The sequence below is a fragment of the Adiantum capillus-veneris genome, chromosome 12 (assembly GCF_014529385.1).
Source record: "Adiantum capillus-veneris isolate H3 chromosome 12, ASM1452938v2, whole genome shotgun sequence".
NCBI classification, from domain to species: domain Eukaryota; kingdom Viridiplantae; phylum Streptophyta; class Polypodiopsida; order Polypodiales; family Pteridaceae; genus Adiantum; species Adiantum capillus-veneris.
Genome location: NC_140942.1, coordinates 106,375,477 through 106,401,181, shown reverse-complemented (window position 1 = coordinate 106,401,181; position 25,705 = coordinate 106,375,477). Strand labels below are relative to the sequence as shown.

Here is a 25,705-nt window from a genome sequence, read left to right as displayed (position 1 = left end):
ATAGGGTTGGATGTGTCACGTGACATCCCCTCCTTTTCAAAGTGAGGTACTGGTACCGAACTGTATGGCGTCGAGGGAGATCGCCAATAACATCCGGAATCCTTCAAAGGACTCTTCGTCGGCCCACTCTGATGTGTGGGTCGTGTGATACTTGAACTTCATAAAGGTCTACAACGCTTGCTTCTTTGGGCCGCGTCGAAAGCGACACAAAGTCTTCTGTGGCTCCTTCAATGCTTCAACTTCATGTAGAGTCATGCGTCTACCTTCTTCAAGAATCTCCGAGGATGAAAATTCCTGAAACCACTTCCAACACAACAACATGAACATATCCATTCCATGTAAAGTGACTGGAAAAAGACTATTCTTTCGAACAAACTGTGCATGCAATGCAGATGAACAAAGTGACGGAGTGCCAAACCGTTCAACAAACACACGCAAACAATGAGATCGAATCTTGAATTTCTGATCTAAATCAATCAACTGTGGCAAATCATAATGGGAATGCCCATGCTTGATGCTCAATCTTTCTTGTGCTCTTTCTACGACTGTGTCATGCCAAGGAAGAGACATGGAATGTGACTTCCTTGAATGCAAACATTTTATCTTTTCATGAATAATCCACATACATCTGTACTCATCCATGAGTGAATTGCGCTCAACTTACAATATGTCATGCCTAGGAAAAGGGATCACATAAAGACGCTGACTAAAATACAAGAAACGATCACCAATGAAACACTCGTACAATGGGTGCTAACTAATCATTCGTACACATAATACTTCCTGTGAGGGTTCGCTGGACCTAGGCTCAAGAGCCAAGATCAGTTCTTCGTGTTTGATCGAATCTTCCTTTGGGGGTTCTGTGGACCTCGACTCGAGAGCCAAGAACAGTTCTTCGTGATTGATCGAATCTGTAATGAGGTTAGCTTCACTAGAGAAAGTATCAACTAACACATCATCCTTGTGAACAATCACATCATCTTCATCGTGCAAAACATCATGCTTGTGAGAAATCACATCTTGATCATGCAAATCATCATGCTTATCATTATTATGCAATTCATCATGCTTATCATCATGCAAATCCTGTGTCATGCTTGGAGAAGAAGAGACTGAGAGAGTCCTTTTCCTGAATCTCTTGCATCTGTGCCTGCACTTGAGAAAAAAGTAGCAACATCACTTTCATGTGTCGGTCGTTCATTTCTTTTCTTGCTTTGTTCTCGCGATCAAATTCTGCTTTTCTTTCTTCAGCTTCCAAGCGTGCTTGCTCGTGCTCACGCTCTATGGCTGCCATTCTTTCTGTGTTCTGCCTGTCTTTCTGCTTTTCGTGCTTCGCATTCTAACTTCATGTCCATCACCATCTTGTCAAAAAGCTCCATAGGATCTGGTGCAATCTTTGGCGTAGATGGAGAAGGGTCGGAAAAATCTCCTGGTGGGGAAAATTCTTCTTCGCCTCTCTCATGCTAATCACCTCCAAGCGAAGTAGCCATTCCGCTTCGAGTGATGACCATCCATTGATGTCTTGGGTTCTTGTGGGTTCTTGTGGTCTTGGGTTCTTAAGTTCACGAGGAACTTGGGTTCTTGGGGGTCATGGTTCTTGGGGTTCTTGAGGGTCTTGAGATTCTCGAGGGTCTTAAGGTTCTTGCGGTTCTTCTTTCGCTTGCAATCTGTGTTAGAGAAGGATCATCTCTTCACTCGAGTTCTTCTCTTTCCCGCGAGCGCACCCCTTGGCGGCCTTGCGCTCACACCAAAGTTGCTTTTTCCCACCTCACGTCGATTGGTCGGCCGCTAAGTGCACGGTCCGCTCTCAATGAGTGAAAAGAGGCACAAGGGAAGACTGGACAAGCCCTTCTTTCTTGGGTTTCCTGTCACTCTTCAAAAACACGATTAGGAATCGACACGCCCAAGAGGTCTTGGGTTACGTGCGACCGCAACAAGCAAAAGAAAATTCTTGTGGTTCTTTCCTTGAGGGATACAGAATACTACCAAAGCTCTGATACCAATGTAAGGTGCAGCGGAAGTGAATGTTGAACTTTGCTCAAGATGAGTGCTCCGATCTGTGCTTAAGGGTTCCTTTTACTTACGGAAGGGAGAGCCTTCCGTTCCTTTAGTGAGAGAGTGCAATAGACACAAACAAAGTGGATGAACATTGTGAATGAAGGTGCTGAGACTGAGAGATAGAGAGAGAAGAATACGACACCAGAATGCTCTAAAACCCTCCTCCAAGGGCCCCACTCTCTATGGCGAGAGCAGTCTACTATTGATTGCGCAAATCTCTACAATGCTTGGACTTGCCGGTGATGTCGACGACAATGAGAACGACGACGAGACGGGCTAAAATCTAAAACTGCTAAGGGCTGAAATCTGCAAATCTTTATCTGCTGAATTCTGACTCTATGTCGGTGACGATGTCGATCACGACGATACGACAACGCGCTGAAAACGCAGATGCTGAAATCTGCGTTTTCCGGGCTGAATCTGCAAACTACGCTGGATCTGACCGTGCAGCGAGGAACAACTGCGGGAAGGCGAGACCTGCGATGTTTGGGGCTTGATCTGCGATGTCTGACTGCTGAAAACTGAAAACGCTGATGCTTATGGGGATTCCGTCGCGAAGATCTACAAAAATGCTGAATGGTCTTGCAGATGCAAAAAAGCTAGGGCTGAAAATTGTCCTACTGCTGGCCGGTTGTCCTGCAAATGCAAAACGCTAGGCTTCTTGGTCTGTCTTGCTGCTGTCGGGGCTGATCTACTGTGCACAAAAAGCCAAGCTGCCTGTAGATGAAAACACTAGGTCCTTGCAGATGCAAAAACGCTAGCTTTGTTGCTGTGGGGGGTCTTGCTAAGAAGTTGCCTGTTGAGCAAGGTGCTCCTACTGCCTCTTCTGCCAAAAAGTGCTAACTTTGGTTTGCTTATATATTATCTTAGCAAAATTGCCCTACCTACTTTCCAACAAAAGTCACTTAATAAATAGATGGAGTCTGATGAATTCTGATGGGAATGCTCATGATCATGCTGTGATCAACCGGAGGATATGCATCTAATCTAACTTCTAAGTGACTGGTCATGCACGGTCTGCGAACAGACTCACAAAAGTGCCAGATCACTTCCTATCCTAGACTGACTTGACTGACTGAACCCTGGTCATGCTGTAGCTTGTCCACGGACACATAGGGTTGGATGTGTCACATGACATACAAGCACATCGGCGGCTTTCCCTGTTTCTGTGGCATCATGTGAGTGAGCAAAGTACATCTCTCCCTTGCAATAAGCCACAAGCCCGTGAATGAATCTCCTCCTCGTGTCGCTCCATCCATCTGCAATGAGTGTCACTCCATACTTGGCCCATTGTCGCTTCATGTTTACGGCTGCCATCTACTACGGCCTTCTCTCTATCAAGAAAAGTCGTACGGAGGGCCTCTGAAATGGGTGGCACGTAGCGTGGGCTGTAATCTCCAATCCTTGTGCACATTGCTTTGAAGTAGTCTGACCTACATAATGTACATGTCACAAAGGTCAAAAATCACGTGAGTGTTGAATGGGAAACGGACATACTAGTTATGGTCATAATAATGATAATATATATGAGCATTGAGAACTTGGAACTTACCGAGCCTTTATGAAAGGGATATGGTCGTGATAAGAAAAGCGGGCAACGGAGGCATCCACATCCTCCTCCTTTTTTGGATCCCATGACGCATCTAGAGTTCGTTGACGATGGGTGGGAAGAGAGGGTGAAATCGTTTAAAATGATGTTTGAGCCGCCGCACTACTACCTCCAACGGAAGCTTGCGAATGAGTGGGGCAAATGGCTTGCTCTTCGGTCGATCATTTGCTTTGGCTCTCATAATGGCATCCTCGATCTCAAGCTCCTTCTTCTTCTTGGCCGTCACATTCTTGCAATGCTTCACTTGCTCCCCCACTATGTGAAGGAGGTGTGCTCGGATCTTGCTTGTCCCGGATTTGCGGGTGGAAGCCACATACTTTGCACGTCCATGATCTTGCACCGCCGACTTTGCCCAAGACTTCGGAATGCACCTCATCCCACCATGAAGGCTCATCCTTCTTTCCTCTCTTAACAACCGAGGGATCTTCATGTGATGCGGAAGCTTGTGCCATATTGATGGCGCCTGAGGCTTGAGAATTGAAACTTGAGAGAGGGATGGAGGGATGGAGCTTGAAAGTTGAGAGAGGGATAGAGCTTGAGAGAGGGATGCGATGGAGGAATGGAGCTTGCGAGAGGGATGAAGCTTCAAGCTTTAGAGCTTGTGGCTTCAAGCTTGAGAGAGAGGGTGAGAGTGGCTTGAAGCTTCAAGCTTGAGAGGGGGTGTGAGAGTGAGACTCGAGAGTGGCTTGCCGCTCAGCGCTTCAAGCTTGAGAGGGAGGGTGAGACTCGAGAGAGTGGTTTCAAGGCGCTTCAAGCTGGAGAGTGGGCTATGAAAGTGTGAAATCGTTTAAAATGATGTTTGAGCCGCCGCACTACTACCTCCAACGGAAGCTTGCGAATGAGTGGGGCAAATGGCTTGCTCTTCGGTCGATCATTTGCTTTGGCTCTCATAATGGCATCCTCGATCTCAAGCTCCTTCTTCTTCTTGGCCGTCACATTCTTGCAATGCTTCACTTGCTCCCCCACCATGTGAAGGAGGTGTGCTCGGATCTTGCTTGTCCCGGATTTGCGGGTGGAAGCCACATACTTTGCACGTCCATGATCTTGCACCGCCGACTTTGCCCAAGACTTCGGAATGCACCTCATCCCACCATGAAGGCTCATCCTTCTTTCCTCTCTTAACAACCGAGGGATCTTCATGTGATGCGGAAGCTTGTGCCATATTGATGGCGCCTGAGGCTTGAGAATTGAAACTTGAGAGAGGGATGGAGGGATGGAGCTTGAAAGTTGAGAGAGGGATAGAGCTTGAGAGAGGGATGCGATGGAGGAATGGAGCTTGCGAGAGGGATGAAGCTTCAAGCTTTAGAGCTTGTGGCTTCAAGCTTGAGAGAGAGGGTGAGAGTGGCTTGAAGCTTCAAGCTTGAGAGGGGGTGTGAGAGTGAGACTCGAGAGTGGCTTGCCGCTCAGCGCTTCAAGCTTGAGAGGGAGGGTGAGACTCGAGAGAGTGGTTTCAAGGCGCTTCAAGCTGGAGAGTGGGCTATGAAAGTGTGAGGGATGAGGGTGAGCTTTTATAGAAAAAGAGACCACCACCCCCCCCCCCCCCCCCCCCCCCCCTCTCCATCTCTAGTGTGAACCACCCCTAGAGTGAACCACCCCTAGAGTGACCCCCAAAGTTCAAATGGAACTGGCGCCCCCGCTCATTTTTCAAATTTTAAAACTGCCGCCGCTTTTCAAAATTCAAAATCTATCGCTTCCGTTCCGGCCCGTTCCCCCCGTTCCAGCTGGCTGGAATGCCGTTCCCATATCAGCTCGCCGAGCCGGAACGCCTGTCCGTTCCCGTCACCGTTTCCTCGGTTTAAGTAGCTTGGAACGTCGTTTCGGTACGGAATGCCTCCGTTCCACCCGTTCCCTGTTAATGTGAGTAGGAAAGATCAAATTCTCTCTTTGGAGTCTCATTCTTTTCTCTCTATTCAAGGTGTTAGTTTTGATGATCTCAAAGACAATTAGATGGGTTCTGAATTTAAAAAGCACTGGTTACAAGCACTAAATCCACAAGCTCCGTGCAATTATATCATTCCTGATGGTTTGCTTTTCTTTAGGAACCGTTTGTGTGTGCTATCTTCTCACAGAGCACCCATTTTGCATGACGCACATGATGCTTTGACAAGTAGTCATAGGGGTATTAATGCTACATTGGAGAAAGTTGAACGGTTTTTCTATTGGTCAAAGATACGTAAGGATGTGTACAATTATGTTACTATTTTAATTATGTGTCAAAAGGTTAAAGTCCCTCATGGCAAGCAACAAGAGCTACTCATGTCGTTGTCTATCCTTGACGGATCATTTGAGGACATAAGTATGGATTTTGTAACTAATTTGCCTCCTTCCACGTCTACACGAAAAACGCAATGTCTAACCATCGTTGATAGGTTAAGCAAACTTTGCATATTAATCCCTTGCAAGGCCAATGTTACTGCACAAGATGTTGCACGGTTGTTCATCAAGCATTGGTATCCATTGCGTGGTGTACCCAAGTCTATTGTGTCGGATCGTGATACTAAGTTCTTATCCCATTTTTGGCATACTTTGTGTGAAAATTTTGGCACTAAGTTAAACTTTTCGTCTGCATTTCATCCACAGTATGATGGACAAACTGAAATTTATAACCAATTGGCATTTAATGTTCTCAAATCATATGTGCATGATAAGCAATCTAAGTGGGACTAATATTTGCCATTAGTTCAAGCTGTCCTCAATGATTCGTTTTCTAGTGCAATTGGTCGTACTCCTTATTGGCATTTGGCAGACCTTTTCAATCTTTGTTGACATGGCTCTGTGGACATGCTTCATCGACTTCCAGAGCCAATTTTCCCCTTCTTCCTAGATAGTAGTGTCTAGAATCCTAGGAGGATTAGTACTGGCAATTTTGTGAGCATGTTCGCAAGACCTGCATGTCCGGACAAGTCCATTAGATTAGGTTTTTTAGTTTTGGAACCTTCTTGCATAAATGGTTTGTACACGCGTTTTGACAGACGTTATTACACTACCGTGGGCATCTGGCATGACCTACATGTAGTTCTAGGATAGAGGAATCTAACAAGCCATGCCCCGCGTCGATCGGATTCCCGAGTGGGCGGATGTGCGATAGTTTCACCCAAAACTGGACCCAGACTCAATTTAAATAAATCATTTTGTGATTTATTTGTTGGGTTACTTGGTGGACACTTGCCCTATCTAAGGCCTAATAAGTTCATAACCTACAGATCTAGCCTATAAAGGGAGATCATCTGCTAGCCTTTCATTCATTGAAGCCTAGCGCCAAAAGAAGCAGAACTTAGCCCAGCGTTTTGCAGAGGGCAACCAGCGTTTTCAACCTACTACACAGACAGCGTTTTGGGCTGATCAGCCAGCCTTTGCAGATTTCAGCCAGGCAGCCCTAGCGCTTGCAAGTGCAACAGATCAGGCCAACATTTTCAGATTTCAGCCCTTTTTCGTCGCGGAAACCGGCAAGGATCTGTAGTTTGCAGCCTTCCCGTTGCGGTCCGGTACTTCGGCAGCCCATCAAGCCTCCCCTCGGCTATTCCCTCACCTGCATAGAGTGCTCCATTGCTGTCCATCATCGGCATCGTCGAGATCTGCGTTTTCAGCCCTTCATTCCTCTCACATCGGGAGCGCAAATCAGCCCATTGGTGGGCATCCGCAATCCCACATAGAGAAGGATCCAAGGTGCATCACATCAACCCCGGAGGTGCCTCTTTCTGAGGAGTTACCGCGGGGATTGTCATCATTCGAGTCAATAGAGTCTACATTGAGGTATTGCATTGTGTATACATTCCATTTACGCAATTTAAAGCAAATACGACATCGGTAACGGTGTGGGGGGGGGGGCCTTGAGAGGGTTGGTTGGGACCCCATCGGGTGTCGCTCTCTTTTCTCTCTCTCTCTCTCCCTCTACACCTCTCTATTGCATTCTCTCAACCCCTCTTCAGGGAAAAGCAAAAGGAACCATCGTCTAAAAGGAATCACTGACGCCGGGAAGCAGTTAAAGGATTTATGGAAATGTAAAACTAGATCTTAAGCTGCACTTGACGCACCAATACTAAAGTAAAGAGTAAAGGAACTACCTAGGGGAACTGCAACATGCCCACGAAGATCGGAATGGGCTGCCCCAAGTTGGGGCTCTCCAAGGGAAGTACAGGAGAGGCATCCAAATGTTGCTGATTGCGCGAGCAAGAACGAAATGTCCCCACCAACTATCGACACTAGATGCAAACCTGTCATCCAAAGGATCTCGACAAATCTGTTGTCAAACATCAAGACTACCGCCCATAAAGAATAACAAACATGTTCCACAAATGATACTAACAAGCTCACAAAAGGGCAAGGAATGACCAAATTTGTAGGGCCACACTACCAATCAGTGAAGAGAGAACATGGAGATAAGAGTAGTCCACACTCAAACAAAACCTCCTAGAACTATTGTCATTGTCGGCTAAGTGTCTCGCACCACATGCTCCTAAACCTCAACTACTAAAGTCGGATGATCACACAAGAAGTGATTCAAGTTCTGATGCAAAAACACTACATGGATATATGCTAAAGGTACTTGGTGCTTGTACCGAGGATACTGTCTTATGTTGCTAGTGGTGACCCTAGGGGTCACCTTTATAGGTATTTAAAGCTGGGTCGAGCAAGGACCTCATAAAATACCCCACAATTTTACAAAAGGATGCTATATGTCACTTATTAATAAGTTGATGAACCCTCAATAAGAGGTGCTTCGTATACCGTACCTACATAGGTTGGTACTAATAATATTGTATGGAACTCCTCCCAGTGCCTACACCTAGCAGACACTGGTTGTGCTCATGTATAATCACAAGGTAAGCAACTACACTACAGTGCCTAGACATACACGTCTTGCGTACAAGCTAACAAAGGTGCCTAAACACATCCTAGGTTGTCCTAAACCTTAGAAGTAGAAGTAAGCTTGTCCACATGCGCATAGGGTTATATGCGAATGTGACAGGTCCTTACCAAGAGTGTTACAGGGAACAGCCAAAAAAGACCCTTGGAACAACAGAACGGCGTTTCAAGCACAAATAAATTGGAAGGAGGGGGGGGGGGGGGGACAAACGGTAGGACATTTCGCAAGACTATCTGTCGCCAGAATTCCAGAACGACCTGAATGGGGCTGCCAGATAGGGGATTGACCGACTGGACGAGTACAACACACTACTAGAGTGCTCTGCTTTTGCTTACATCCGAACTTGCTTCCCTCACATTTTCAGCCATGTAGATCCTTTTCAGCCATGACCTAGACCTACATACTTTCCTCTCCCAACCAAAGTGTGTGCTCTCCAATGCAATTCTCATCACCACAATCATTGAGCATCAAGAATCACTTATCAGCCCCACACATATACCTTCATAAGTTCAGAATAGTCTGAACTCACGAATTATAAGAGGGAATAAAGCACTCATAAAACTATAAAATTATCAGCCCCACACATAGTACATCACATGTATCTTTGGTCCCATAGATTATATTTGACCTCAAAGGTTGCTAATAAAATCTCTCTTAAAAGTCTCTAAAAGGAACCATCAATAACGCAATGTTACATAACAAAGAATTGTGATAGTGATAGCTCAATTCTACTTTCTTTCTCAATCCGTTGTGCCAAACACTGAGAAAGGCAAGAGATGGGCTGCAATTTCGGGTTGAAAATGCTATCTTTTGCTCTTACAGAGCCTGGATAAAAAAATAGACAAGGTGTTGCTTTTACAAGGGTTTTGGGACTTCAACTTCCGGTAGTCACCAACAACTTCTGAGAGGGAAAGCCCATTGCAAATTCCAGAAGTTACATCTAAGTTATGTGTGAGACAAGTAATACTGGAATTCTATAGGCTAGTGGATGCACAATGTGTGAGGCAATAGACATCTAGCTTTGATGCACTGGGTGCACTACATGTGACGAAACAAACCTCAATTTTTTATGCACTTGCCTGGAGGCTCACAGTAGCAAATCGTCTAAGAGCAACAAACCTCAAATTCTGTGATTGTTGACAAGATGTGCGCACATAGTTTCAAATACTTAGGCTCGTACTCTCAACCTAGTGATCCATTTGACTTGGAACTCAACTACGACCTTTTGTTTATACTAGGCTACATGCTTATGTTGTTGGGTGTCCACCAAAGCGTGATAATACCCATCAAACACGTGTACAAAAAAACCTTACCTAATAAACTTGTCCGAACATGCAGGTCTTGTGAACGGGCTCACAAAGTTGCTAGCACAAAATCCCTTAAACCCAATAAAAGAATCTTGCCTCTAGAGTCTAAAAACACAGTTGTGGCAGAGCCAAGAAGAGGACAAGGAGCCGACAAAGACAGACAAAAATGCCTCCAACAAGACGAGTTTACAAGCACAAAGATTCTCTACAAGATCGACCTCTTTAGGCTTGTTCTTCTTCGGTACAGATTCCAGTCCTATAGGGTTTCTGGACGTACCTTCATCTAATTCTAATAGAGATGATATTCCTCTTGCTGTGCTCATGACAAAATATAGAAAATGTTTCCATCACTTAAGACATGATGTAAATGTATATGTTAGGAGAACTAAGATTGAGAACCAAGCAATAGTCTCGCTCTTTTTTTTTTTCCTTTTATACACTTGCCATCAAGATCGTTCCTCTATACTGATTATGCATTCTATATTTATCTTGAGATTGTAACCTTGTGATGTTCATTTTAATAAGTAGATTTTTCTCAAGAGTAATAGCAAGTCCTCATGGCACATAGAGCCATGTGCATGCAACTCTTGCGTTTTTTTCTCTTTTTTCCTCTTCGAATTGCAAAAATCAAAGGCAAAGGTTACTCAAAAGTCATTGTTGAAAGTTCATTCTTCCATAGAGTACACACGAGTGACCTATCTTGCAGAATGATTGCAAATGTGGGTTTTGTTTCTGTCTCTAAGACTTCCCACTCAGCATGAGCATTAACACTATTTAATCTACCCTTCTGTCCAACCACCCATTTCCTTTGGCGTCTGCTCCCGCCAAAGCCTCAGTTCAAGACATTATGGGCCTAAAAGTCTTCATCGTACTCTCCCATAGAGACCCTCTTCACACCACGTGAGAGATTTTTTGAGCTATAGCTATTTGTTTCTTTTTTGGTGCCATCAATGGCACCCCAAGGTGAAATGTAGTTAAACGGATGTACCTGATCCATCCCATAGAGTGACTTCAACCTCCAGTGGATGATAAGCCTCTCTCTCTCTCTCTCTCTCTCTCTCTCTCTCTCTCTCTCTCTCTCTCTCTCTCTCTCTCTCTCTCACACACACACACACACACACACACAAGCCTGTAGATCTGATCGAGAATACAAAACACGGCTCCAAGAAAAAATCAACAATATTGCAGAGAAGCTGCTAGTGAAAAGATGGATCTAGACAATTCAGAAGCCTCAAGCCTCAATAAGTTCATGAAAATGAAGGAAAGGAGAATACCAAGCCTGCTGGTAGGATGGCTTTGTAAAGGACGATGGTGATGCAGAAGCCGATTGAGGTGGGCTCGAGCAGGGCGAAGCCCAGAACCGTCCAGCAAACCAGAATGCTCCGAAACTCTGCACGAAGAGCCCCCGGCAAGGGTTGCAGACTCCATGTCTCCTTAGACGAACCCTTGGCCGCAAATGCAACGAAGAGAGAGAGTCTGTGGCGGGTGCGTGAATGTCTTCGAGAGAGGGAGAGCAGAATGTGCAGTAGCACCGGTAGGTAGTACACTGAAACGAACGAAATGTTTTTTGTGGAGTGTGCGGGCGGGCTCACGAGGAAGAACACGTGTGAGTGCAGACTAGTCTAATTTCTACTTCTTGCTTGGTCAAACGCATGCCTCAAGATGTTAAGGGTGGCCGGTGCCAGGTGGGGCATCCCTTTTTTTTTTTTAGGGGAAATTACCAAAATACCCCTCTAATTTGAGGAAATTCCCAAAATACCCCTGAAATTTCAAAAATTCCCAAAATGCCCCCGATAGTTTGTCATAAATTCCCAAAATGCCCTTCAAATTTTCAAAAATTCCCAAAATACCCCTGGTTGTGAGACTAAATTTCTCGAAAAATAAATTTTTTTGTAGGTCTTCACAAGAAGAGTGATTGTCTATCGTACAAGATGCTAAAACTACAATTTGAGTTGGTTACGTAGGCTTTGGAGATGAATTGCTTCATTATTTTTTAGACATAATTGCCTTTTTTGCGATAATAATTGGAGACAAATTACAAGCTGAGCACTCAAAAACGGATCTCAATTGTCAAAACGAATGAAGATTAGAAAATCTTGAACATTCCAACCAAAATAGATACAAGGGTATTTTGGGAATTTTTGAAATTTGAGGGGTATTTTGGGAATTTCATCAAATTAGAGAGGTATTTTGGTAATTTTCCCTTTTTTTTAAGAGAGTACAGGAACTTTGAAAAACCTTCAGACACCCTATGTACAACTGCCTCACAGGTACGGAGAGAGGCATCCCATGACACGCACACAACCGCATATGGGAACAATCCCTAAGGACTTAGATCTTCAGGTCGCCAAGGGAGGATTGAACCCAAGACCTTAGGCACATAGGTTATGACTCTACCAACTCAGCTAGCACCTGTTGATGTGGGGCATCCTTTTTACTTTGCTAGCATATAGACATATTCAAAAATTTTGCAGGACTTTCGTCCACGTGGTCGGGATTTTGTAACGGCTCCATCCAGGCCTGAAAATTGCAACCCTTCTCACCCTTCCTTTATCCCTAGCCCTGCATTTGCCTGGCAAAATTTTTGGAGACCTTCCCACCGAAGGTCACTTTGGCGGAGGAGCCCTTCACTAAGGAAGGGTTGGCATTCTCTTGGCCTTCCTCGGGAAGGGCCACTTTTTTAAATGCCCTTCCAAGGTTAAATGGACGCTGGAGCCTGGGAGTCCAGGTTTCATTTATAGCATAAGCCCAAAGGTAAGAGACTCTAATAAAAAGCGAAGGTCGAGACAACTTTGAGGTTTGCATGCACCTGCCAGCACACCTACTCCATTTGATTTTGCAATTGCGATTTGCAACTCGCGAGGGAACCAATACAGGACTCAAAGGCGCACTCCGCGCGCTCAAAATTCAAAGCTCAAACTCCAGGCTCCAAAGCACTGAGCAGTCAAGACTCGAGAGATTGCATGCGACTCGCGAGGGTTGAGGCAACACTACGCAATAACGATGATCAAACTAGTTGTCACCTAGTCCTAGAATACTGGCCGCATTGCCCCAGTCTCTCTATGTAGCCCTCATTGTGGAGGACGATGCAGACACATTAAGCCAGCTACATGTCGACGCCCAAAGCTCGTCCTGGCATTCTACGTTGTCGATGTAGGCGTCGTCTTTGCACATGATCGTGCCATCGAGTGAGGAGTCAGGACTCGGAGTCAAGAAGTGTAAGGATGACACAAGGTGAAGGCTTCTTTCCTGAAGCCTCTTGATTGTAGCAAAAGAATATCTCAGCAAAGCCTAAAGGTAATCTTACGCTTTTCTCGTCGAATCGCCAAGTCTCTTCTTGTGTGTGCGTGCGCTTGCATCATAGTTGAGATATGTGCATTGATGTTACAAGTAAAAGGAAAAGAGATTGTGTATGCTATTGAAATTTGTAGTAATGGATGGGTGTGTTCGTCAGCCATGTGAGGACATCACCTGGCTCTAGTGCAAGCTGCACACTTACAAAGATCATACAAAGGCCTTTGTATCAGTATCTTTGGCGGCCTTTCCGAACATGGACAACTATGGTACCTATAGAGAAGACTTTTAGAATCATAAATATATAGCTGGACTTTTTACAACCTTGGGTTGCAGATGATTCTATGAACCTAAGTTCTGATTTCGCATCGACATCACACATGTTTTGTTTTTTGAGAGGTGGTAGGGATTTGTTTCTGCAAACTATCTGTCCTACACAAATCTCGCCATTTATTTTCTCAAATTTACATTCAAGTATATGCATTGCAATTTGGAGGCTATGTTGTAGATGATGTCTAAGGTATTTAAGGACATTTTCTTCCTTCTTGCGAGTAGAGCAATCAATTGGTGTTAATTTCAATAGCAACATGACATAGGTGCTCATATTGTTTTGGCTTGTGAAAAGGTTGGAGAAGGGATGTCTTTTGTTTGTTTTCAACAAGTTAGTCACTTCAAAGATTACCATTAATTGCATTTCACAGTTTCAAAAGTACCATGTGCATGTTTCGATTTTTCAAAGTTTCGTACAGCTTAATGGAGGAGTGAGAGTATCATGCTTGCATTGGACTCCATGGTATAGTATGGTCTCTTGCATGATGACATATTACTTTATCTGTAAAGCTGACATCACTTGCCTAAAGCCCTCAACTAATGATGTGTACAACTGAGCAGACCCAAAACCAGTTGAAAATCTGTGAAAAGTATGTACTGGTCCAGAACTGAGAAAAAATGAAAAAGGCAAAAACTTTCTTTTGGAGAGAGAGAGATGTAAATTTTTTGGACGAACTACTGATGTACCATTTTTTGCCTTGCAGTTCTGATACAAAGAAATGACATTTATTATGTTTTATTTGAGAGACTAGAATCCAGCTATATGTTTACTTGAGGAGCTATATTTTACTTGAGGACCAGAGTGCTTATTCCTTGCTTGGACCTTGGTACGTAAACTTACTTTTGAAGCGCATTGTGTTCATGCTATCTGTGCTCTTTTCTATATTATGAAAGTTAATTTTAAAACTTGGGATAGCTTGCATCTTGAATGAGTAGCAATAACAACTATGCATTATTAGTGTAGATTCATTTAAATATGGAAAGCGATAAGAAGAAGAAGCAGGTAGACCTTTCAAGCTTTTATAAAGCTATGGAAGGAAAAAGCAAGAGAAAAGAGAAGGAGTTTCAAAAGAAAAAAGCTCGAGTCATAGAGGAGCTTTTTGGAGAAGGCCCAGAGATAGGACAAGATGATAACGACGAAGCCCAAGAAGTGCAAGATACAGCCAGCTCAGAACCAATTCCTAAAGCTAAAAAGCTAGTAAAATGGAGGCCAGCTTGGAAGTTCGAGCACAAATGGGCATATCCAGTGGTAATTGAGGGACAGGTTAGGGTAAAGTGTGAGTGGTGTGTCTATTGCAAACAAAAAAACCCTTTTGCAAATAAAGGTTCATCTACACTCCAGCCTCCTACTCTAAATGAGCAGAGTGCTTCAGATGAGCATAAGCTAGCGGCCTTGAAGTGGGCAAACAAGGAAAAGAGGGTATGCATTCCTCTTCCCGAGTATGTCGCAACATTTGAAGAGAAGGAGAAAATACATGTGATCACAATAATGTGGAAAATTTACTTCGTCGTGAAGTGTACAGGGCCTATCGAGCACTTTGAGAAGCGTTGCCTTTATCAGATTGAGCAAGGGTTGCCAAATATGCCTGGCCATATAGATTATGGTACTTGTTTGAATCGAACTGCTGGTATGGAATTCATACAAGAAATGAAGGACGTGCTTTGGAATGCTTTACGTGGAGAAATTCAAGCAAGTCCTTGGTACTCACTCATGGTAGATGATAGTACAGATAGGGGGAAAGAGGGTCATCTCATTGTTTATGTCAGTTATTTGAAAAATGGGGGTAAAGGTGAAAATCATAGTACATTTGTCAAGCTTATAAAAACTGATGATGGTGGAGCAGAAGCTAAATATGATGCTCTTGTGAAATTGCTAAAGGAGATGGGGCTGTCTATCCATAAACTTGTATCACTTGCGACTGACGGGTGTTCGGTTACGGTGGGTCAAAGACATGGACTCATTGCTAAAATGAGAGCAAATGTCTCCCATCTCCTCCTTGTGCATTGTCTCGCCCATCGTGAAAATCTTGCGGCAAGTCAAGCTGTTGACTCATTTTCAGAACTTGTGCATTTGGACAAGCTTTGTAGAAGTATCTACACTTGGCTTCATGCATCAGGAAAGAGGATGGATGACTTCAAGATTATTGAGGGAGCATTAAATTTTCCGGAGTTGGCCATGCTACGTATCCACTCTGTGAGGTGGCTTTCACGTGGACATGTGATGGAACGCATGGTAAAAAATATGTCGGCTTTGCTTTTGGAGTTTGGAAAAGAGAAGCCAAGCCTCTATGATGAGCTTGTCCTCTATGCAAACCAGTTTTACATACATTTATTAGCAAACGCATGTTCAGAGTTGAATCTTTTAAGTTGTCATCTTCAATCAAATCTTGTGGATATTGCTAGCATATCAAGGTTTGTTGATATGGCGTTACAAAACTTGAAGAAGAAATTCTTGAGAGACTCGGCTGATTGTGGAACAAAGTATTTGAAACAATTTGTTCAGCAAACAAAAGGTGGCCAGATCACTTTTTCTGATGCAGGTGGAGATATGCATGTTCACATGTTAAGGTTTGACAAAATTGAGGGAAGCAGCAGAGGTGGATCTTTTGAGGATTGCATGCATCTAGGTAAAGAATTAGTCATAAAAGTCGTGGAGAATTTGACTACAAGGACGCAAAGAAGACATGCCAATCTTCGAGGCTTGCAAGCTTTTTAGCCCAAAGCACTACCCAAGTGAAGAGTTGTTGCTTGAAGCTTGTATCAAGCAGTGGTTGTTGCAAGTTCTTCGCCAATATGGAAGCTTGGTAGAGAGTGTAGAGAAGTGTATGGGAGAACTGGACTCATTTACCATTGTTTTGTCTAGCAACTTTAAACATAAAAGCTTCCGTGATTCATGGGAAGTATGTAGAGATGACATTATCATGCATGACTCATTCCCCAACTTAATGAGACTTTGGGAGATTCTCTCAGTGGTTCCTGTGAGTACAACTGCTACAGAACGAGGGTTTTCTTGTCAAAACAACATCAAATCAGCCCATAGAACAAGCATGAACACGACAATGTTGGAAAACTATATGTTTTTAGGCTTGAATGGGCCCGAAACCACTTCAGATGTGCCTTGGGATGATGTGTTCTCCTTATGGAGCAAGAAGAAAAGGAGATTCATAAATGTTGCAGCATAGAGGATCACAATGTAGCATTTTGTGTTCTCTACTATTTCATGGACTTATAGATAACGTGCAAGCTATGTAGCCTCTCATAGAGCTTTTGGGCTTTTTGTACACTGATTATGATTGCTAGAATCCTTGACAGAAAAGATTTTGTAATTTTATAATTTTGTTGGTGAAACAGTACCGAACTCGATTATGTGAAATTGCATGGTCTGTTTTGATTTGTTGGTAGTGCAAAGAGTGTGGCACTTCTATTGAAACGTGTGAACTTTGAATTACTTTGCTGGTTCTCTGTGTAAACAAGATGGTGCTTCTCAATCGGTATTTGAAACAAGAATTGCAGGTAAATTTTGAGTTTGGCAAGTTGAATATTTAGCTTTTGGGTTTCTCTTTGTAGAATATGAAATGTATGGCTTTTCTTATAGGTGGACAAAAGAGGATTTCTAGGAGAAGGCGTCCAAGTTACACAATAAGTGGAATTTCTCTCGGTACACAATTCATTCCAAATTGAGCTTTGTTCAGTCTTGGTAAATGCCCAAAATTCCCAAAATACCCCTGGTTGTGAGACTAAATTTCTCGAAAAATAATTTTTTTTGTAGGTCTTCACAAGAAGAGTGATTGTCTATCGTACAAGATGCTAAAACTACAATTTGAGTTGGTTACGTAGGCTTTGGAGATGAATTGCTTCATTATTTTTTAGACATAATTGCCTTTTTTGCGATGATAACTGGTGACAAATTACATGCTGAGCACTCAAAAACGGATCTCAATTGTCAAAACGAATGAAGATTAGAAAATCTTGAACATTCCAACCAAAATAGATACAAGGGTATTTTGGGAATTTCCTCAAATTAGAGGGGTATTTTGGTAATTTTCCCTTTTTTTTAAGAGAGTACAAGAACTTTGAAAAACCTTCAGACACCCTATGTACAACTGCCTCACAGGTACGGAGAGAGGCATCCCATGACACGCACACAACCGCATATGGGAACAATCCCTAAGGACTTAGATCTTCAGGTCGCCAAGGGAGGATTGAACCCAAGACCTTAGGCACATATGTTATGACTCTACCAACTCAGCTAGCATCTGTTGATGTGGGGCATCCTTTTTACTTTGCTAGCATATAGACATATTCAAAAATTTTGTAGGACTTTCGTCCACGTGGTCGGGATTTTGTAACGGCTCCATCCAGGCCTGAAAATTGCAACCCTTCTCACCCTTCCTTTATCCCTAGCCCTGCATTTGCCTGGCAAAATTTTTGGAGACCTTCCCACCGAAGGTCACTTTGGCGGAGGAGCCCTTCACTAAGGAAGGGTTGGCATTCTCTTGGCCTTCCTCGGGAAGGGCCACTTTTTTAAATGCCCTTCCAAGGTTAAATGGACCCTGGAGCCTGGGAGTCCAGGTTTCATTTATAGCATAAGCCCAAAGGTAAGCGACTTTAATAAAAAGCGACGGTCGAGACAACTTTGAGGTTTGCATGCACCTGCCAGCACACCTACTCCATTTGATTTTGCAATTGCGATTCGCAACTCGCGAGGGAACCAAGCAGGACTCAGAGGCGCACTCTACGTGCTCAAAATTCAAAGCTCTAACTCCAGGCTCCAAAGCACTGAGCAGTCAAGACTCGAGAGATTGCATGCGACTCGCGAGGGTTGAGGCAACACTACGCAATAACGATGATCAAACTAGTTGTCACCTAGTCCTAGAATACTGGCCGCATTGCCCCAGTCTCTCTATGTAGCCCTCATTGTGGAGGACGATGCAGACACATTAAGCCAGCTACATGTCGACACCCAAAGCTCGTCCTGGCATTCTACGTTGTCGATGTAGGCGTCGTCTTTGCACATGATCGTGCCATCGAGTGAGGAGTCAGGACTCGGAGTCAAGAAGTGTAAGGATGACACAAGGTGAAGGCTTCTTTCGTGAAGCCTCTTGATTGTAGCAAAAGAATATCTCAGCAAAGCCTAAAGGTAATCTTACGCTTTTCTCGTCGAATCGCCAAGTCTCTTCTTGTGTGTGCGTGCGCTTGCATCATAGTTGAGATATGTGCATTGATGTTACAGGTAAAAGGAAAAGAGATTCTGTATGCTATTGAAATTTGCAGTAATGGATGGGTGTGTTCGTCAGCCATGTGAGGACATCACCTGGCTCTAGTGCAAGCTGCACACTTACAAAGATCATACAAAGGCCTTTGTATCAGTATCTTTGGCGGCCTTTCCGAACATGGACAACTATGGTACCTATAGAGAAGACTTTTAGAATCATAAATATATAGCTGGACTTTTTACAACCTTGGGTTGCAGATGATTCTATGAACCTAAGTTCTGATTTCGCATCGACATCACACATGTTTTGTTTTTTGAGAGGTGGTAGGGATTTGTTTCTGCAAACTATCTGTCCTACACAAATCTCGCCATTTATTTTCTCAAATTTACATTCAAGTATATGCATTGCAATTTGGAGGCTATGTTGTAGATGATGTCTAAGGTATTTAAGGACATTTTCTTCCTTCTTGCGAGTAGAGCAATCAATTGGTGTTAATTTCAATAGCAACATGACATAGGTGCTCATATTGTTTTGGCTTGTGAAAAGGTTGGAGAAGGGATGTCTTTTGTTTGTTTTCAACAAGTTAGTCACTTCAAAGATTACCATTAATTGCATTTCACAGTTTCAAAAGTACCATGTGCATGTTTCGATTTTTCAAAGTTTCGTACAGCTTAATGGAGGAGTGAGAGTATCATGCTTGCATTGGACTCCATGGTATAGTATGGTCTCTTGCATGATGACATATTACTTTATCTATAAAGCTGACATCACTTGCCTAAAGCCCTCAACTAATGATGTGTACAACTGAGCAGACCCAAAACCAGTTGAAAATCTGTGAAAAGTATGTACTGGTCCAGAACTGAGACAAAATGAAAAAGGCAAAAACTTTCTTTTGGAGAGAGAGAGATGTAAATTTTTTGGACGAACTACTGATGTACCATTTTTTGCCTTGCAGTTCTGATACAAAGAAATGACATTTATTATGTTTTATTTGAGAGACTAGAATCCAGCTATATGTTTACTTGAGGAGCTATATTTTACTTGAGGACCAGAGTGCTTATTCCTTGCTTGGACCTTGGTACGTAAACTTACTTTTGAAGCGCATTGTGTTCATGCTATCTGTGCTCTTTTCTATATTATGAAAGTTAATTTTAAAACTTGGGATAGCTTGCATCTTGAATGAGTAGCAATAACAACTATGCATTATTAGTGTAGATTCATTTAAATATGGAAAGCGATAAGAAGAAGAAGCAGGTAGACCTTTCAAGCTTTTATAAAGCTATGGAAGGAAAAAGCAAGAGAAAAGAGAAGGAGTTTCAAAAGAAAAAAGCTCGAGTCATAGAGGAGCTTTTTGGAGAAGGCCCAGAGATAGGACAAGATGATAACGACGAAGCCCAAGAAGTGCAAGATACAACCAGCTCAGAACCAAGTCCTAAAGCTAAAAAGCTAGTAAAATGGAGGCCAGCTTGGAAGTTCGAGCACAAATGGGCATATCCAGTGGTAATTGAGGGACATGTTAGGGTAAAGTGTGAGTGGTGTGTCTATTGCAAACAAAAAAACCCTTTTGCAAATAAAGGTTCATCTACACTCCAGCCTCCTACTCTAAATGAGCAGAGTGCTTCAGATGAGCATAAGCTAGCGGCCTTGAAGTGGGCAAACAAGGAAAAGAGGGTATGCATTCCTCTTCCTGAGTATGTCGCAACATTTGAAGAGAAGGAGAAAATACATGTGATCACAATAATGTGGAAAATTTACTTCGTCGTGAAGTGTACAGGGCCTATCGAGCTCTTTGAGAAGCTTTGCCTTCATCAGATTGAGCAAGGGTTGCCAAATATGCCTGGCCATATAGATTATGGTACTTGTTTGAATCGAACTGCTGGTATGGAATTCATACAAGAAATGAAGGACGTGCTTTGGAATGCTTTACGTGGAGAAATTCAAGCAAGTCCTTGGTACTCACTCATGGTAGATGATAGTACAGATAGGGGGAAAAGAGGGTCATCTCATTGTTTATGTCAGTTATTTGAAAAATGGGGGTAAAGGTGAAAATCATAGTACATTTGTCAAGCTTGTAAAAACTGATGATGGTGGAGCAGAAGCTAAATATGATGCTCTTGTGAAATTGCTAAAGGAGATGGGGCTGTCTATCCATAAACTTGTATCACTTGCGACTGACGGGTGTTCGGTTACGGTGGGTCAAAGACATGGACTCATTGCTAAAATGAGAGCAAATGTCTCCCATCTCCTCCTTGTGCATTGTCTCGCCCATCGTGAAAATCTTGCGGCAAGTCAAGCTGTTGACTCATTTTCAGAACTTGTGCATTTGGACAAGCTTTGTAGAAGTATCTACACTTGGCTTCATGCATCAGGAAAGAGGATGGATGACTTCAAGATTATTGAGGGAGCATTAAATTTTCCGGAGTTGGCCATGCTACGTATCCACTCTGTGAGGTGGCTTTCACGTGGACATGTGATGGAACGCATGGTAAAAGTTATGTCGGCTTTGCTTTTGGAGTTTGGAAAAGAGAAGCCAAGCCTCTATGATGAGCTTGTCCTCTATGCAAACCAGTTTTACATACATTTATTAGCAAACGTATGTTCAGAGTTGAATCTTTTAAGTTGTCATCTTCAATCAAATCTTGTGGATATTGCTAGCATATCAAGGTTTGCTGATATGGCGTTACAAAACTTGAAGAAGAAATTCTTGAGAGACTCGGCTGATTGTGGAACAAAGTATTTGAAACAGTTTGTTCAGCAAACAAAAGGTGGCCAGATCACTTTTTCTGATGCAGGTGGAGATATGCATGTTCACATGTTAAGGTTTGACAAAATTGAGGGAAGCAGCAGAGGTGGATCTTTTGAGGATTGCATGCATCTAGGTAAAGAATTAGTCATAAAAGTCGTGGAAAATTTGACTACAAGGACGCAAAGAAGACATGCCAATCTTCGAGGCTTGCAAGCTTTTTAGCCCAAAGCACTACCCAAGTGAAGAGTTGTTGCTTGAAGTTTGTAGCAAGCAGTGGTTGTTGCAAGTTCTTCGCCAATATGGAAGCTTGGTAGAGAGTGTAGAGAAGTGTATGTGAGAACTGGACTCATTTACCATTGTTTTGTCTAGCATCTTTAAACATAAAAGCTTCTGTGATTCATGGGAAGTATGTAGAGATGACATTATCATGCATGACTCATTCCCCAACTTAATGAGACTTTGGGAGATTCTCTCAGTGGTTCCTGTGAGTACAACTGCTGCAGAACGAGGGTTTTCTTGTCAAAACAACATCAAATCAGCCCATAGAACAAGCATGAACACGACAATGTTGGAAAACTATATGTTTTTAGGCTTGAATGGGCCCGAAACCACTTCATATGTGCCTTGGGATGATGTGTTCTCCTTATGGAGCAAGAAGAAAAGGAGATTCATAAATGTTGCAGCATAGAGGATCACAATGTAGCATTTTGTGTTCTCTACTATTTCATGGACTTATAGATAACGTGCAAGCTATGTAGCCTCTCATAGAGCTTTTGGGCTTTTTGTACACTGATTATGATTGCTAGAATCCTTGACAGAAAAGATTTTGTAATTTTATAATTTTGTTGGTGAAACAGTACCGAACTCGATTATGTGAAATTGCATGGTCTGTTTTGATTTGTTGGTAGTGCAAAGAGTGTGGCACTTCTATTGAAACGTGTGAACTTTGAATTACTTTGCTGGTTCTCTGTGTAAACAAGATGGTGCTTCTCAATCGGTATTTGAAACAAGAATTGCAGGTAAATTTTGAGTTTGGCAAGTTGAATATTTAGCTTTTGGGTTTCTCTTTGTAGAATATGAAATGTATGGCTTTTCTTATAGGTGGACAAAAGAGGATTTCTAGGAGAAGGCGTCCAAGTTACACAATAAGTGGAATTTCTCTCGGTACACAATTCATTCCAAATTGAGCTTTGTTCAGTCATGGTAAATGCCAGCTTACACAAAAGGAAGCTCTTCTATTTTGATTTGTTTACTTGTCTATTTGCGTGTTACTCATGTGGCACTACCCTCAGATTTTGTATCACTTGCTGCATTTCCTTCTTCTCTCAGATTTCTTGTCTTTGGCAGTCTCAAGCTTGAGAATGTTTATAATTGGCATGTAAGAATTGCTTCATATAATAACATGTATGATGAGCTTCTGGTTTGTTTGTTTGTGATAATTTTGCACTCCAATTAGGGCATGTATGTGATATTGCACAAACTAGTTATACATTACATTTATTAAATACAAAGTTTGGAAGGGTCATTGAATTTCTCCCATGCATGGTGAATGCCGGATTGTCTAATAGCCCTTCCTTTGGGAAGGGCACACGAGAGTTTCCTTTCTTGGGGAAGAGCAGGGGTACCCTACAATTTTCAGCCCTGGCTCCATCTTGCTTTTTAATTCGCAGCAAGTCTTAACGTAATGAGTGTTGCTTTTTTAATCGCAGTATATTGTCGCTTTTCTTTGTTGTCCACTATAGCAACTCCCCTATGCAAGGTTGTGGCATGATCTAGAGAAGAAGCAATATTCGCTACACATAGGCAAGAAGAGCATGATGAGGGTTCAATACATGGATGTGGCATGATCTAGAGAAGAAGCAATATTCGCTACACAAGTCAAGCATAGACACAAGGAGCATGATGAGGGTGTGTGGTCTTATGAAATCACTTACGCTTGCACCTTGAAGGTGTGTGGTCTTATGCAAGACATTGACATGGGTGAGACAACTCACGATGAGATTACTAGTTAGGGGCTTTTGGAAAAAGTTATCATGCTTGGGAGTGCTTTGCTCAATGTCCTCACGAAAGCACAAAAAAGCTCTTGATGGGCATTCTGTCCAAAATGTTGGAGCGCATTGATTGCATGATATGCCCATCAAGAACCTTTAGAAGTAGGCCAAAGCTTCCTTGCCATAATGTCATGATTGGCAATAAAAAGTGTTTGAGGATGGAATGTCGCCTCTTGGAATGCACTGATTGTGGGATGTGCGCAACAAGAGCAGAGCCAGAAAGCTCTTGGCTATTTTCATCAATGGATGCAAAGCATTGGAATGCATTGGTTTCGGGATATGCACAACAAGAGCAGGCCCAGAAAGCTCTAGGTTGTTTTCAGCTTCCTATCCAAAGTGTGGACTCTTAAAATGCATCGATTGCAGGATTTTCCACAAGAGAAAGCTCCAGTCTATTTTCAGTAGATGCAATCACCTACTCGTGCATCTTGAAGGCATGTGGCTCTAAGATGCTACTATGAGCACAAAAATCCAGGGAAATATTGCTAGTCAAGGGATGTTGATGAAAAAAGATGTTGTGCTTGGCAATGCCTTGGTCGATATGTATGCCAAATGTGGTGCGAGTTGATCTTATCCTTTCCATGGTAGTAGTACACCGTTCCCAAAGTGCATGGTGCAAAGTTGGCGAATCCTTGACTTCATGGCCTTTCCGGAGTCATCCATGATAGGTTCCCAACGTTGAATTTGTAAGTTATCATTCTTGGTAGTGCTTTGCTCGATTTCCTCATGAAAGCACGAAAAGCTCTTGATGGGCATTTTGTCAAAAATATTGGACCTTGTTGATTGCAAGATATGCCCATCAAGAACCTTTTGTAATAGACCAAAGCCTCCTTGCCACAATGTCATGATTGGCAATGCTTTGGTGAATATGTATGCAAGTGTGGTATGCTTGAGAAAGCACAAAAAGTGCTTGAGGAGCTTCTTGTCCAAAATGTTGCCTCTTGGAATGTATTGATTGCGGGATGTGCGCAACAAGAGCAGAGCGAGAAAGCTCTAGGCTATTTTCAGCCGATGCAAAGCATTGGCCGCAGGATATGCACAACAGGAGTAGGGCCAGAAAGCTCTAGGTTGTTTTCAACTTCCTATTCAGAGTGTGGACTCTTGCAGTGGACTGATTGCAGGATTTGCCACAAGAGAAAGCTCTCGTCGGTTTTAGTAGATGCAATCACCTATGCGTGCATCTTGAAGGCATGTGGCTAAATGCAAGATGTTGATATGGGCATCAAAATTCAGCTTGATGAGAGAGAGAGAGAGAGAGAGAGAGAGAGATGGCGACTCGGTCGAGAGAGATGGCAAGCCCCTCTTGCTCCTTTATTGCCTTTCTTCCCCTATGCAATTCCCCTCCTTGCTGCTTGTTGATTGCCTTTTTCTGCTCACTTCACGTCAAAAAAATCTCTATATTTGGCTTAAAAAATAATCCCCTTCTCGGCTTGTCACGGCGGCGTGACAACCCGCCTATGACGACATGGCAGGGCCGGGGTCGACCTTCACCAAATCTTGTGCCGAACAAAATCACACGTAAGATAAACAACCTATTTTAGGTCAATCAATTTTGGCGCCCGAAGCACTCTACAGCTTCCTCTAGATGTGCTCTACCTATTCCTAAGGTCAAAAACCAATTTTAATGCATGTATTGTGCATAGGAAGGAAAATTAGCTTGTAGAAAACACACTTTTATCGCGAGAAAATTACATTAAATGAAAGATCTTTCACATGCAAACGCGTTGGTATGCTCAGAATAGCAATGCAACAGTGTACAAGAGAGACACAAGGAATCGAAGAAATAGTAGACTCGTGTTGAGCTTCTGCATCAAACGCTTACTTTCATTATCCAAAAACTTAGGTTTATTGATGAGAAAAGATGTTGTGCTTGGCAATGCCTTGGTTGATATGTATGCCAAATGAGGTGCACATTTCACAAGAAGGTCCAGATTCTTTGTTTATTTTCTTGATCTAATTCTTTCCATGGTAGTCGTACACACTACCCAAACTATATGGTGCAAAGCTGGCGAAATCCTTGACTTCATGGCCTTTTCAAAGTCATCCATGATAGGTTACCTAGTGTTGAATTTGGAAGCTATGGTGCTTGACAATGCTTTGCTCGATGTCCTCACGAAAGCACAAAAAGTTCTTGATGGGCATTCTGTCCAGAATGTTGGAGCATGTTGATTGCAGGATATGCCCATCAAGAACCTTTTGTAATAGATCAAAGCTTCCTTGCCACAAT

At 42.9% G+C, this 25,705-nt stretch overlaps 2 protein-coding genes and 2 pseudogenes across 2 annotated transcripts in view; 3 read left to right on the top strand and 1 right to left on the bottom strand.

Annotated features, from left to right (window-relative positions):
- EMB1144 (chorismate synthase, putative / 5-enolpyruvylshikimate-3-phosphate phospholyase) overlaps nt 1–11,436 on the bottom strand; it is a 55,493-nt gene extending 44,057 nt beyond the window's left edge. The window contains exon 1 of the mRNA XM_086525528.1: nt 11,116–11,436. Within this exon, the coding sequence (XP_086381654.1) occupies nt 11,116–11,269 (154 nt within the window). The 5' untranslated portion in view covers nt 11,270–11,436. The remainder of the gene's footprint in view (nt 1–11,115) is intronic.
- A 3,005-nt stretch (nt 11,437–14,441) lies between these two features.
- On the top strand, nt 14,442–16,000 carry LOC147446270 (uncharacterized). Its single transcript, XM_086524684.1, has 2 exons — nt 14,442–15,877; nt 15,979–16,000. Exons 1-2 carry the CDS (start codon nt 14,442–14,444, stop codon nt 15,998–16,000), a joined length of 1,458 nt encoding a protein of 485 aa, XP_086380810.1.
- Nucleotides 16,001–16,013: 13 nt separating this feature from the next.
- On the top strand, nt 16,014–16,647 carry LOC147446269 (uncharacterized; annotated as a pseudogene).
- A 4,834-nt stretch (nt 16,648–21,481) lies between these two features.
- LOC147446268 (uncharacterized) lies at nt 21,482–22,115 on the top strand (annotated as a pseudogene).
- The last annotated feature ends 3,590 nt before the right edge of the window (nt 22,116–25,705 follow it).

Excerpts from the sequence above, each read along its gene's own strand:
- LOC147446270 (XM_086524684.1), top strand. The coding sequence starts at position 14,442 with ATGGAAAGCGATAAGAAGAAGAAGCAGGTAGACCTTTCAAGCTTTTAT. Across the intron at positions 15,878-15,978 it reads GATATTGCTAGCATATCAAG|GTGGCCAGATCACTTTTTCT; the intron begins GTTTGTTGATAT and ends AGCAAACAAAAG.